At 39.5% G+C, this 11,506-nt stretch overlaps 2 protein-coding genes across 2 annotated transcripts; both read left to right on the top strand.

Annotated features, from left to right (window-relative positions):
- Nucleotides 1-2,449: 2,449 nt before the first annotated feature.
- On the top strand, nt 2,450-4,169 carry LOC120293819 (TMV resistance protein N-like). The gene is made up of 2 exons (XM_039313583.1): nt 2,450-3,241; nt 3,590-4,169. The coding sequence occupies exons 1-2, from the start codon at nt 3,183-3,185 to the stop codon at nt 4,167-4,169; spliced, it is 639 nt and encodes a 212-aa protein (XP_039169517.1). The 5' UTR covers nt 2,450-3,182.
- Nucleotides 4,170-9,870: 5,701 nt separating this feature from the next.
- On the top strand, nt 9,871-11,135 carry LOC104446785. Its single transcript, XM_039314104.1, has 3 exons — nt 9,871-10,014; nt 10,504-10,602; nt 10,682-11,135. Exons 1-3 carry the CDS (start codon nt 9,958-9,960, stop codon nt 10,865-10,867), a joined length of 342 nt encoding a protein of 113 aa, XP_039170038.1. The 5' UTR covers nt 9,871-9,957; the 3' UTR covers nt 10,868-11,135.
- The last annotated feature ends 371 nt before the right edge of the window (nt 11,136-11,506 follow it).

The raw sequence follows: 11,506 nt of genomic DNA, 5'->3' as shown, positions 1-11,506 counted from the left end.
GATAGGAGCAATGAGTTTGATATCTATATCCATTTATGATATTGAAATGGCTTGTGAGAAGCCGTATTGCATGCAAGCTTGAGTGCGATTTTCATGTATGGCATAATTATTGTAAAGTTGCATAATTCATTACTCGATCCCATAGAAGTGGCGATTGTCACTTACTGAGCCAGGATTTTACTCATCCCCTTATATTTCCATTCAGATTTCGAGAATGGAGGAGGGTGACGAATTTATGAAGAACGCATGATGGGGCTGGTTTCTTCATTTTGCTATTTGAATCAATCTTATTAGACTGAATTTTCAAAATTCCTAATATGGTAAATTCATGGTATTTTGGACCTTATGGTTTTCCATCTAATGCAAGGTTTTGTCCGGTAAGGACCTTTCTTGTGAAATGATTCATTTTGATTAAGCCTTTCGTCCTTTTATTCATGAAAAATGGCCGGTCATTCCTTAAATTTTAAATACAGATTTGGCGTGTGACACAGAAGCCGTTGTGAGCTTCACAAAGAAGAGAGAAGAATTATTTTACTCGCCGTCCAGAATTTAACGGCAGCTAACTCTAGAGAGAATTAGTCCCTCTACTAAAATCCTAGTTGTTTGTTTCTCGAATCTTGTTGATCCTTCTAAATGTCCAAACTCCAACCGTCTGATTGGGCCGATAACTTTGCCATGGTTTAAGTGGCCGATAACTTTGCCATGGTTTAAGTCACGGCAAGGTAGGAATGCCTAGTTATGTTAGATGTGTTTTCAATTATGATAGGGCAGTGGGTGGACCCTAAATACATATATAACAGGGAATTTCAGGAAAATGAATAGAACTTGTGTGGAAGTGCCCTTTCTCTTTCCATAAAGCTGGAGACTTTACTCCTCCACTTTGGAAGACTTGGTTGGCTTTACTTGAAGTTGTTGCTCTTCTTTTTCTTTCGATGCTAAGGGGAAAGCGACTTGATTACCACCAAATGTCTTTGGTAGTCTAAAATCTTTGTCAACTCCAGAGATGCATTCTAAGGAACTAGTCTGAAGCAATTGCACCTGTTGTGTTCTCAAGTAAGAAAGCTTCCAACCTCAATTGGACAATTGAAGTCACTGGTTAATTCATTCTTGTTCAACACAAGAACTGCAGGATTACCATTTTCCATTCAAAATCTTAAAATGTTGCAGGTGATACATTTGTAATTGACTAAGTAAGAGAGCCACTAAAACTCAGTGGAGAATCTTGAAGAATTGCCCAATGTATTAGCATGGAAACTTCATCGTCTTGTCATCTTAAGTTTTAGAGTGCCCTAGGTTACAAGACTTCGATGGCCCTTTTGGCTTTACACTAAGCGAGAAAGTCACGGTAGAATCTTATTGTCATTTGCTTGTGACACTTTCCAATCAATCATTTCATGTTTAAAGCATATCCATGGGTGTTATTGACCGAATGCCCTAAGCTAATTCAGATTCTAGGCTTGTTGAGATCATTGGACATATACTGCCAATTGAATTCAACAACTCCATGTAAACTTTTAATTGGCAATATATCCAATGGGTGTTATTGACTGATTGGATAATTTTTTCATTGTCTAGAAGTTACCAACAGGCAACTCTAAGGAGAATAGTCCCTCTATCGAATCCTAGCTCTTTGTTTCTCAAATCTTGCCGATGCTTCTAAATTGTCCAAACTTCTATCCGAAATCATAGTATGTAACACCCTCTGATTAGGCATCTCTCTCTCTACACTTTGAATTTATTAAACTAATCCCTAAATGTTGATCTCCATATTTAGTGAACCGATTAATGAAACATTCATGTTCAGGATATATTTGTTGTCTCATTGTTGTAAAATCCAGGTGAAAATGACATAAAAAAATAACGTAATAAGAAAAGGATCAAGAAAAATAATCATTTGCTTAAACATTCTCCCTAAAACTCGATCGCTAATGTTGATTATCAGTCGTCTGATTGGGCCTGATCACTTTGCCTTAGTTAAAGTCACGGTAGGATAGGAATGCCCAATAATGTTAGACGTGTTTCCAATTATGATAGGGTGGTGGGTGGACCCCGTAGACATATATAACCGGAAATTCCAAGAAAATGAATAGAATCTTATGTGAAAGTGTCGTCCCTCTTTCCATAAAGCTGGAGACTTCACTCCTCCACTATGGAAGACTTGGTTGGCTTTAGTTAAAGTCGTTGAAAGCTGGGGAAAAAGCAAGCAAATGCCATGTCTAGCTTTCGGAGGGTCAGGCACTCGCGTCAATGTAAAGCAACTTGATTACCACCAAATTTCCTTGGCAGTCTAAAGTCTTCGTCAACTCAGGGATAAATTTTACGGAACTAGCGTGCCTGAAGCATTTGCCCGCAACACTAACACCGAGGTATAATATACACTAGGCTTTAGTGGATGTGAATTTTAAACCAATACTTCTAGATATGAGGTACCATCGCCCAAGAAGGAACAGTGTAAAGCAACCTCATTTATTGCCAGTGTAACGTGATGAAGTTGGACCCCGCCACCTTGGAAGACTTCCATTGGCTAGACTTACCAAAGTCATCGCCATTCTATTTCCTTTCGGTGCCGAAGAAAACGCAAACAAATCCGATAAAGACAGCGAAAGAGCATCACAATTCTCCAGCCTTTGCCGCTTTTTTGAATCCCACATCAAATTCAGAAAGGATCCACATCTCGCTGCGATCAAACCCGGTGGAGATTTGAGCACCTGAAGGAGAATGAAGAGAAAGAAGGATTCACCAGACGCAGCGACCATGTCTGCCTGTGTTGATGATGGCCATTCGTCATCGGGGACTGAATACGAGGTGTTTTTGAGTTTCAGAGGCCCAGATACTCGCCTCAATTTCACCGATTGTCTCTATCACTCCTTAGTCAAAGCTGGGGTTTGCGTTTTCAGAGATGATGAAGAGATCCGAAAGGGCAAAAAGATTGAAGGGGAACTTTTGCATGCCATCGAATCCTCCAAAATATACTTGCCCATCTTCTCTAGGAACTATGCATCCAGTAAGTGGTGTCTTCAAGAGCTCACACACATGCTGGAGTCCTCCAGCAAAGCAAATGACAAAGTGATCCTACCCATTTTTTATAACATAAATCCTGATGATGTAAAGCTTAAAACCCAATTGTACCTCAATGCTCTAAAGAAGCACCAGAAGAAGTTCAGCCACAATGAGGTTTGGCAATGGAGGGAAGCTTTGACCGAGGTTGCAAGAATCAAGGGATGGGCGTGAAGGACAAAAGGTAAGAGTATGACTTTGGAATCTGCTTTTGTTCTTCTTTTTCCGAGCAATAAAAAGTGAGATTATATTAAGGAATAGAATTTTCTCCCTTTTTTTTTTTTTTGTTTTAATTACTCCGCCAATCACAGTCCTAGTAATTATTATCTTCTATTCCCAAGTCACTCATCCAAATAGAGTATAGATCTAATTTTTCATTAGTCGAGATTTCCTTTTACTAAAGAAAGTGAGCTTCCATTTGGTAAAGCCTCGCCCATTTAAAAATCCATTAGTTTCGTGTCTACAATATTTCTCAACTCAAGAGTTCATTTGCCATATGTTTCACGCTTAGACTCTTATGTCAATATGGCAGCCAGGGTGAAATCATCAACACTATTGTTGATGAGGTTTTGACCAAGCTAATGAAAAGAATGCGAAATCTGCCTGATCATTTAGTTGGGATTCATGATCATGTTGAAGCTATCATGGACATGTTAAACGAAGGTTCTTGTGATGTTCGTTACCTGGTCATCCATGGAATGGGCGGTATCGGTAAGACAACTCTTGCAAGTGTTGTCTTTAATAAAATCTCCAATCAATTTCAAGGTTGTAGCTTCCTTTTGGACATTCATGAATCTACACAACAGGGTAGAATTGTTGACTTACAAAAACAGTTGTTATCAGAGATTCTCCAAGGTGGATCTTTAGGGATCCACAATTCTGTTGATATAGGGATTAACACAATTACAGAAAGATTTCATGGTAAGAAAGTTCTCCTTGTTCTCGATGACGTGGATAATAGGGATCAACTCTCTAAGCTAGCTGGAAAGAGTGATTGGTTTGGTCCAGGAAGTAGAATCATCATTACAACAAGGGACATCAACTTTTGCCAATCAAAGGAAGGACAAAGAGAGCAGTTTCCAAGCACATTCTCAAGAGTTTCAAATCTATAAAATGACAGAAATGTATTTTTCCCATGCTCTTCAGCTTTTTAGTAAACATGCCTTCGGGATGGATTTACCACCAAATGACTTTGTTGATATCTCAAGTCAAATTACGACCAAAACAGGTGGACTTCCTTTAGCTCTTGAGGTTATCGGTGCCTCACTTTATGGCGAGAGCAAAAAGTTTTGGAAAGGCACTTTGCAGAAGTTAGAGTTGGTGCCCAACCAGGAAGTCTTCAACAAATTAAAGATCAGTTATGACATGTTGGAGCCTCACCAGAGAGAGATCTTTCTTGATATCGCATGTTTCTTCATTGGAGAAGATAGACTCAATCTGTGCTATATATGGAAAGCTTCCAACTATTTTCCAACGAGGGAACTACTTGTCTTGACTCGTATGTCTTTGATAAAAAATTATGATAGATTGTGGATGCATGATCAACTTAGAGATCTTGGAAGAGAAATTGTTCAGCGTGAGGACATCAATTTTTCAGGGACGCATAGTTGGTTGTGGGAGCCTAAGATTGCCTCTGATGTGGTTCGGATGAAAGAGGTAAGCTATTGTCACCGTACTATTTTCTTTTGGAAAAAATCAACCATGCATTTTTCAAAGGTTGTGGAGTTAGTTTCTTGCCGGTATATTTTTTTGTTTAACTTTTAATTTGGCAAAGAAAAAAGGCAAAAGGTTTGTATAAGAATTCATGATGGTAATTTCATTTCATTACGTATTGCATCTAAAAGGTTGCAATGTGAAAGTTATTGGAAGCAAATATCTTAGGAATACATTTAAATACAAGGTTGTTCAACAAAATATATGGAAACGGATCTACACTGTGACTTCCTAAGCTATCAAAGCTATTTAAGGCTGATTTTATTCCCTTTTGTTAAGTTGGAAATCATTAGCAATATTACTTTGCGATGAGATCCCTTACCTAAAATTTGGTAATAGATTTAGATTTTGTAATTGAATGTAACATGCAATCTTTTTGTGTATAGTCCGGTAGAGCTTTCAAACAATATATGAGAGACTTTTATGCGGTTAGTTAATCTTTATTATCATGAAAGCAAATCCTATTTTTATTGTAATCTTTTTTGTAGAATCCGCAACGAGTTCTACAACAATTAAGACTTTCTAGCTCCTGTCTTCATCTTGTAATACAACTCATATGAAACCGAATAAAGAGACACTCTGGAGTAAACCGAGCTTCCACACACCAGCACCAAGCAGATTTCGATGCGTAGAGTTGCAATGGGGTTATAAACTCGAGACTTTTTTGGATTCGGTTTGGCCATTTTTTCTAAGTTGCAAAACCATGGGAGGTTTTTTGTGCTGCAAAAAAAAATAAATAAACAAGTGGGCAATATTTTCTATCAGGCAGTTTTGCTCAAAGATAATAAATTTTTTTGTTATCATTACACGATAGGAATTCGCTTAAATTGATGGAATAGAAATATTACTATGATTTACACATTGTAGAGAACTTTTTCAATTGTATGAGCTAGTTAGATTAACTTGATTAACTCTTTGTTATGGTCAATTTAAATATGTATGAACGAAAACAGTAACGTGTGTTTCATTAATGAACATAATTAAGTTCCTTAGACTTGTACAATATTATGTTTTTGATCCAGTTTAAATGTCTATGTATGCTTTTCCTATCACTAGGGGACAGACAAAGTCATAGCACTAAGATTAACAAGACTCTGCAAAGAGCACAGTTTCACAAGTGAAGAATTTTCAAAGCTGCCCAATCTAAGATATTTGGAATTAGAGTGCAAGAACTTGGTAGGGGACTTTAAGAATCTTCTCTCGAAGTTAACATGGCTCTCTTGGAGTAATTGCCCGTCGAAACTAAACGCGACGAATTTGTGTCTCATGAACTTAGTCGTGCTCAACCTTTCGGGAAATAATATTACTGAAGATTGGGCTAGATGGGGGTCATGCCTGGTACAAACATTATATCATGCAGTTTACTTTTTCTCACATTTGTCTCGCTAACTAAACTTACTAATTTTCCATTCTTGACTTGGCTGATCCGTTGTTTGTTTTTTCAGATGAGCAAGAATTTGAAAGTTATAGAAATTAATTCTGATTCGGGCTTAAAAAGGACTCTTGACTTCTCAAAATATTTGAATTTGAAGAAATTGGTTATTCGACAAAGTACAAACTTGCTAGTGGTTGATGGCTCTCTCTCTAAACTAGAGCACCTGAAGCACTTGGAAATCAGCTCTTGTGAATCCTCGAAGAGGGACAATTGTGACCTTTGTCCAGTGTCTTTTGTATTTGGTAGTCTAAAATCATTGTCAAAGCTGCACATAAGAGGGATGCACATTCGAGAACTTCATCATTCCATTGGAGGAATGACGCGTCTAACATATTTGTCTTTACATAATTGTTCTTTGCTTAGAACACTTCCAAACTCCATTGGAAATCTTAAAATGTTGAGGAAGATGAGTCTTGGAGGAACTCCAATAAAGAAGCTACTGAACACAATAGGAAAATTAGAATCTTTGCTTGAGCTATATTTGGATTGGACAAAAATAAAAAAATTACCTGTTTCTATTGAGAATCTTAAAAAGTTGAGGTACATGGACCTTAATCATACTCCTATAAAGAAGCTACCGAACCAAATAGGAGGGCTAGAGTCTTTGTTGACGCTAAGTTTAAAAGGCACGGATATCACAGAATTACCTGCTTCTATTGGAGATCTCAAACAGTTGAGGGAATTACATATAAACAAATGTGTAATTAGAGAGCTACCAAAGGACATAAGGATACTAAAGATTCTTATATATTGGCATGCGAGGTTATGTGAAAATAGGGGGGAAGCAATTCCAAGTGGAATTATAGACCTAAGTTTGACAAAGAGCAAGATTAAGAGATTGCCCACGACTATGAGTAAGCTTTCTTATCTCCAAGAACTTCTTTTGGATCAATGTGATGAACTTGAACAGTTGCCAGAGCTCCCTGTGAGTTTGAAGGAGTTAAAGATCTAATCTCAATTATTGTGGACAGCCCTTGACCTATCATACCTAACTAACTTACTTAGTCTTCATATATAGGGTGATACTCCTAGGTTGTCAGAATTTAGACAAGGAGTTCCAAAGATAGAGTGGATCGAGGGATTATCTAATCTAGAGAGATTGACAATTGTCATTGGAGATGTCACATTTCCTCCGATTAATTTGGCTACTCTTTCGTGGCTTGATATTCTTGAGATAACTTGTGTTGACACATGATCTCTAATGGGGCTTCCATCCAGTCTTAGAAAATTGATTTTATATGATTTGAAGTCACCCATGGGAAGGTCACTCTTTTCCAATTTGACAAATCTGTCCAGTTTGTGCCTTGTTAATTGTCGGCTGAGGGAAGTCGAATTCAATGATATGCTTGGACAGCAACTGAAGAAACTCCGTCATTTGTGTTTCATAAATACTGCAATGCTTGAGTGGCTTTTGGTATCAAGATTAGAGGGGCTCCAAAGGTTGGAAATGGATGGTTGCCTTGGGCTAATGGAGATTCGAGGTCCGGAGAAATTGGAATCATTAGAGGTATTATCTTTTTGGGAATGCGATTCCTTGAAAGAGTTGCCTGATTTATCAAAATTGAAGAAGCTGCTTCAAGTGGTTGTGCCGGATCATCTTCCGGAAAAGTTGTTTTATCCACGTCTTCCAGACACGTGGGAAGGCCAGATTTCATGTTTTGTACGTCAGCCCCCCCGAAAGTCAAAATTTTACTTCAATAGAGGAGAATATCCCAAGTGGCTGAAACGTCTCGCTTTCGAGCGTGCAAATGAGAAGGCGGTAGGACGACGACATGTGTCCTCGTCTCAGGCGCCATTTTGAAAAATTTTCGGACGGACTGACTGAGCGTTTCTTCTTATGAGTCTCTTTCTTCGTGCCTCTCTCTCTCTCCGACGAAATCTCTCACTCTACCCTCCCAGACCGGCGAACCACCGCCAGCAACCAACGAACCACCACACCGAACCGGCGAGAGGACCGGCGAACCACCACGAGCAAATCAGATGTTTTTGTAGAGATCTCCCATTGTCGCCTTCATCTTCTTTTTCCCCCACTTTTTTTTCCCTAGTGTTCTGATGGTGGATCTGGAGTTGCATATGGAGGACGACGTGATGTCTCACATCAACCTCGACGGCTTCTTCCCGCGACCTCCCTGAGGCCGGCGACGTCATCGGGCGACGTCATCGACGCTTGTTCGTCTCCAGACTCGGGGCTCTCGTGGTTCAACGAGATCGAGAACATCCTAATGAAGGACGACGATGTCCACGTGCTTGCCGAGCCGGGCTGAGCGGGCCGTGCCGGAGGACTTGAGCTTCCGTGGACCTTCGCTTCCCCAGCCCTCGCCGTCGGCTTCTCCACGCCTCCCGCAAGATGCGGCAGCGGGGCCTCAGGTGCTCCGCTAGCTGGCTGATTTCCTCAGTTTCCATGGCTCGTGTTCGAGATTCTCATTTTTTTTTTGTTTCGTGTGTGGATGACTACTAGTTCTGGGAGCAGGAGGCCGCAGGTCAAGAAGGCTTCGCCGGATAGGCCGCCGTCGATTGTGGTTAACGGAGAGGGCAAAGAGGACGCTTTAAGCGAGAGCGTGCGTAGCGCTGATCGGGAAATTGTAGGCGATGATTCGAGGACGATGATTCCGATGGAGTTGTGATTGATATGGAGAACCGAATGCGATAGAACGAAGCTTCCGGCGTATGGCGATGGAGACAAATTTGGTATTTTTCTTGTAGCATTTCTAGTGCTTTCTTGGGAATTTTTTTAATCTGTCTGGATACGCGTATGCAATGTGCACATTGGTTCTAGTTCATGAATATCTCGCAAATTAAGAATTTGAGAGCATGTTTTCTTCGGGGGAGCTGCAATTGTTTTACAGCTTCAAGCACAGTGACACTATTGGTGGTTGATGTTGCAGTGTCGCCTATCCTATATATGGGCTTTACTTTTTGCACTATAGCATCAATGTGGTTGAATTGCAATACATCTACATTGCTCAATTATTAGATTGTTCTTTCCTTAAAATTGAGGGCTTAGTTCTCTTGCCCTTCCTTTTTTGTTCTATTAGGGACTAGAGAGCGAAGGCTCCATTTGTCTCTGTAATTTATTTTCCCGTTTGTTTTACCTATAGGAAATATGCTCTCATTCCTAGTCTTTTGAATATTTGTACATGTTCTTATATGGTGTGAGTTGTTACTTCTATAGTAGGCCATCAATAGTTCTTTAAAGATATATTATTAATTCCTTCAATTTTTGTGGCTTCAGGCATCATGTTTCGTCGATGGAGTAACTCTCACCACAGTGAGAAAGGTGACTCACTGCAGTTCGAATCTAAAGTAATTAAGATTTCAAAGTTACAGCGCTTGTAAGGACTGGACATTTTGTAGAGTGTATCCCCTTGATCGATTGCTCATATTTATTTGATTTCCATGGCTGACCATGTGGTTGACCTAAGTCGGTACTTTTTCTAGCCATGAGAAACCATGAAGTGGCCCTTTTTGTAGATAATACTTTACCGTCAATACACCCCCTTATTTGTACCCCTTTCATATATGTGTTTAATGTCTCATGATGCATCGATTTTCTAGAGTTGTGGAATAATAATCAATGTTCCTTCCCATAATATAGGAGAAATACAGTTACATTTTAAGTCCATTTGCATGTAGGTGAATGAGCTTAAGAAAGCTATGGGACCACTCTCCGGGTGAAGTTTAAGTATTGTGATGATGCGTGCTTGAGGAGATACTTGGAAGCTTGAAACTGGAACATAGATAAAGCAAAGAAAATGTTAGATGAGATGCTGAAATGGAGATCAGCTTTTAAGCCTGAGGAAATCAGCTGGGTAAGATGGCTAAGTGTCCCAGTGAATGAATACCTGCACGAGTATTGTGATAGATAATTTATGCCGATGGTTGTTGCCTGTTAAACTTCAGTAAACATCTGATCCTTGTTACCCTAACTATTGTGTTGACCTGATAATTAATTTTATTTCTTAGACTAAGTTCCTGGTATGGAAAAGAACTGATTTTGTGAATGAATGCGAATGCAGGATTGGTGTTAGTCAACAATAATTGAGTGGCTCTCATTTTTTGTGTCTTCTATGAGACTGCCATGATGCAGTGACATGAAGCATTAGGTGTTGGAGAGTTTATTGTTCAAGGGACAATAAGTGTCCCAGTATATTTTTTCACTCATGCTGTTTCCAAAATCATCATTTAAACTGTTTTAGTTGACAATATGGCTAATGAGCAGGTTGTGTTAGACATGCAATAGTACTTATTGGGATGCTGAATAATGCTTCCATTTGACAATGTGATGCTTACTAAAACAGGAAGAAGTTGCTATTGAAGGTGAAATTGGAAAAGTATACAGAGCAAGTTTTCATGATCGTTATGGAAGGAGTGTTCTTATATTGAGACCTGGAATGCAGGTATTTATCCATCTTGTTGTTGCTAATTTCTGTAGCTTTTATTTGCTCTTCCCTATTAACTTGGCAATAAATCTTGCAGAATACTCATGTACTGTTTGATGAGGACTACAGCATGTACTGGCGGAGGTCGGAACTCATGAAATACAAAGATGGTGAACTCTCATGGTTCAATGCCGGAGTAAGAGTTGGAGTTGGAATTGGGCTTGGCATATGCATAGGAGTAGGGCTGCTGGTGCGTACTTACCAAGCAACTACTGGGAATTAGAAGGCAGCTCATGTAGGACATCGCCTCTCTAAGTTCTACACCACAATCTGCGATCTGCGGATACCTCATAGATTCTGCCCTCCTGGCATTCCAGTCCAATGTGCTTTCTCTCGTTGAAGGTTTTGGCTCAAAGTGTTTCGTTTCCATGGTCGAGCGTGAGCAAATTTTCATGTGCTTTATTTGTGGTATCTTCTCTGTTTAGAGGGAGGCAACGATGTGTAGATTTAATGAATCTTGAGGTCAGTTGAGTTGAGTTTTAGTTTGGAGAGCAATGCGTGTGGTGCTAGTGTGGCCAAGCAGGAGTTTGCCTTGCTCTCGGGTATGCGTCTTGAACCTTGAAATCAGTCACTAAGCTTTTCAATCTCAATTACCACCATTTTTCTGCTTGATATGTTCAAATATGTTCTGATTAGAATATTAACTTCAATCCAGATGTAGGAAATACCGATGATATGTTACTGTGCATATTTATTACCCCATGTTGCAAGGTGAATGAACTATTTTAAAGAGTAAACTAAAGGTTACTAGCAGTGCATTTTGCTTGTAAGGTGTTCTTCGGTGATGGTTATCGTGATATCTGGTGTAAGTAGATGATAGATGATTGATGTGTTTGAATTTTAGGAGCCTCTCCTTCATCTC

This window comes from Eucalyptus grandis, chromosome 5 (genome assembly GCF_016545825.1).
Source record: "Eucalyptus grandis isolate ANBG69807.140 chromosome 5, ASM1654582v1, whole genome shotgun sequence".
Taxonomy (NCBI): Eukaryota; Viridiplantae; Streptophyta; class Magnoliopsida; order Myrtales; family Myrtaceae; genus Eucalyptus; species Eucalyptus grandis.
Note: the sequence above shows the minus strand (reverse complement) of the source record. Positions and strands in the feature narration are given on the sequence as shown.

Excerpts from the sequence above, each read along its gene's own strand:
- LOC104446785 (XM_039314104.1), top strand. The coding sequence starts at position 9,958 with ATGTTAGATGAGATGCTGAAATGGAGATCAGCTTTTAAGCCTGAGGAA. Across the intron at positions 10,015-10,503 it reads AGCCTGAGGAAATCAGCTGG|GAAGAAGTTGCTATTGAAGG; the intron begins GTAAGATGGCTA and ends TTACTAAAACAG. Across the intron at positions 10,603-10,681 it reads TATTGAGACCTGGAATGCAG|AATACTCATGTACTGTTTGA; the intron begins GTATTTATCCAT and ends TAAATCTTGCAG.
- LOC120293819 (XM_039313583.1), top strand. The coding sequence starts at position 3,183 with ATGGAGGGAAGCTTTGACCGAGGTTGCAAGAATCAAGGGATGGGCGTG. Across the intron at positions 3,242-3,589 it reads ATGGGCGTGAAGGACAAAAG|CCAGGGTGAAATCATCAACA; the intron begins GTAAGAGTATGA and ends TCAATATGGCAG.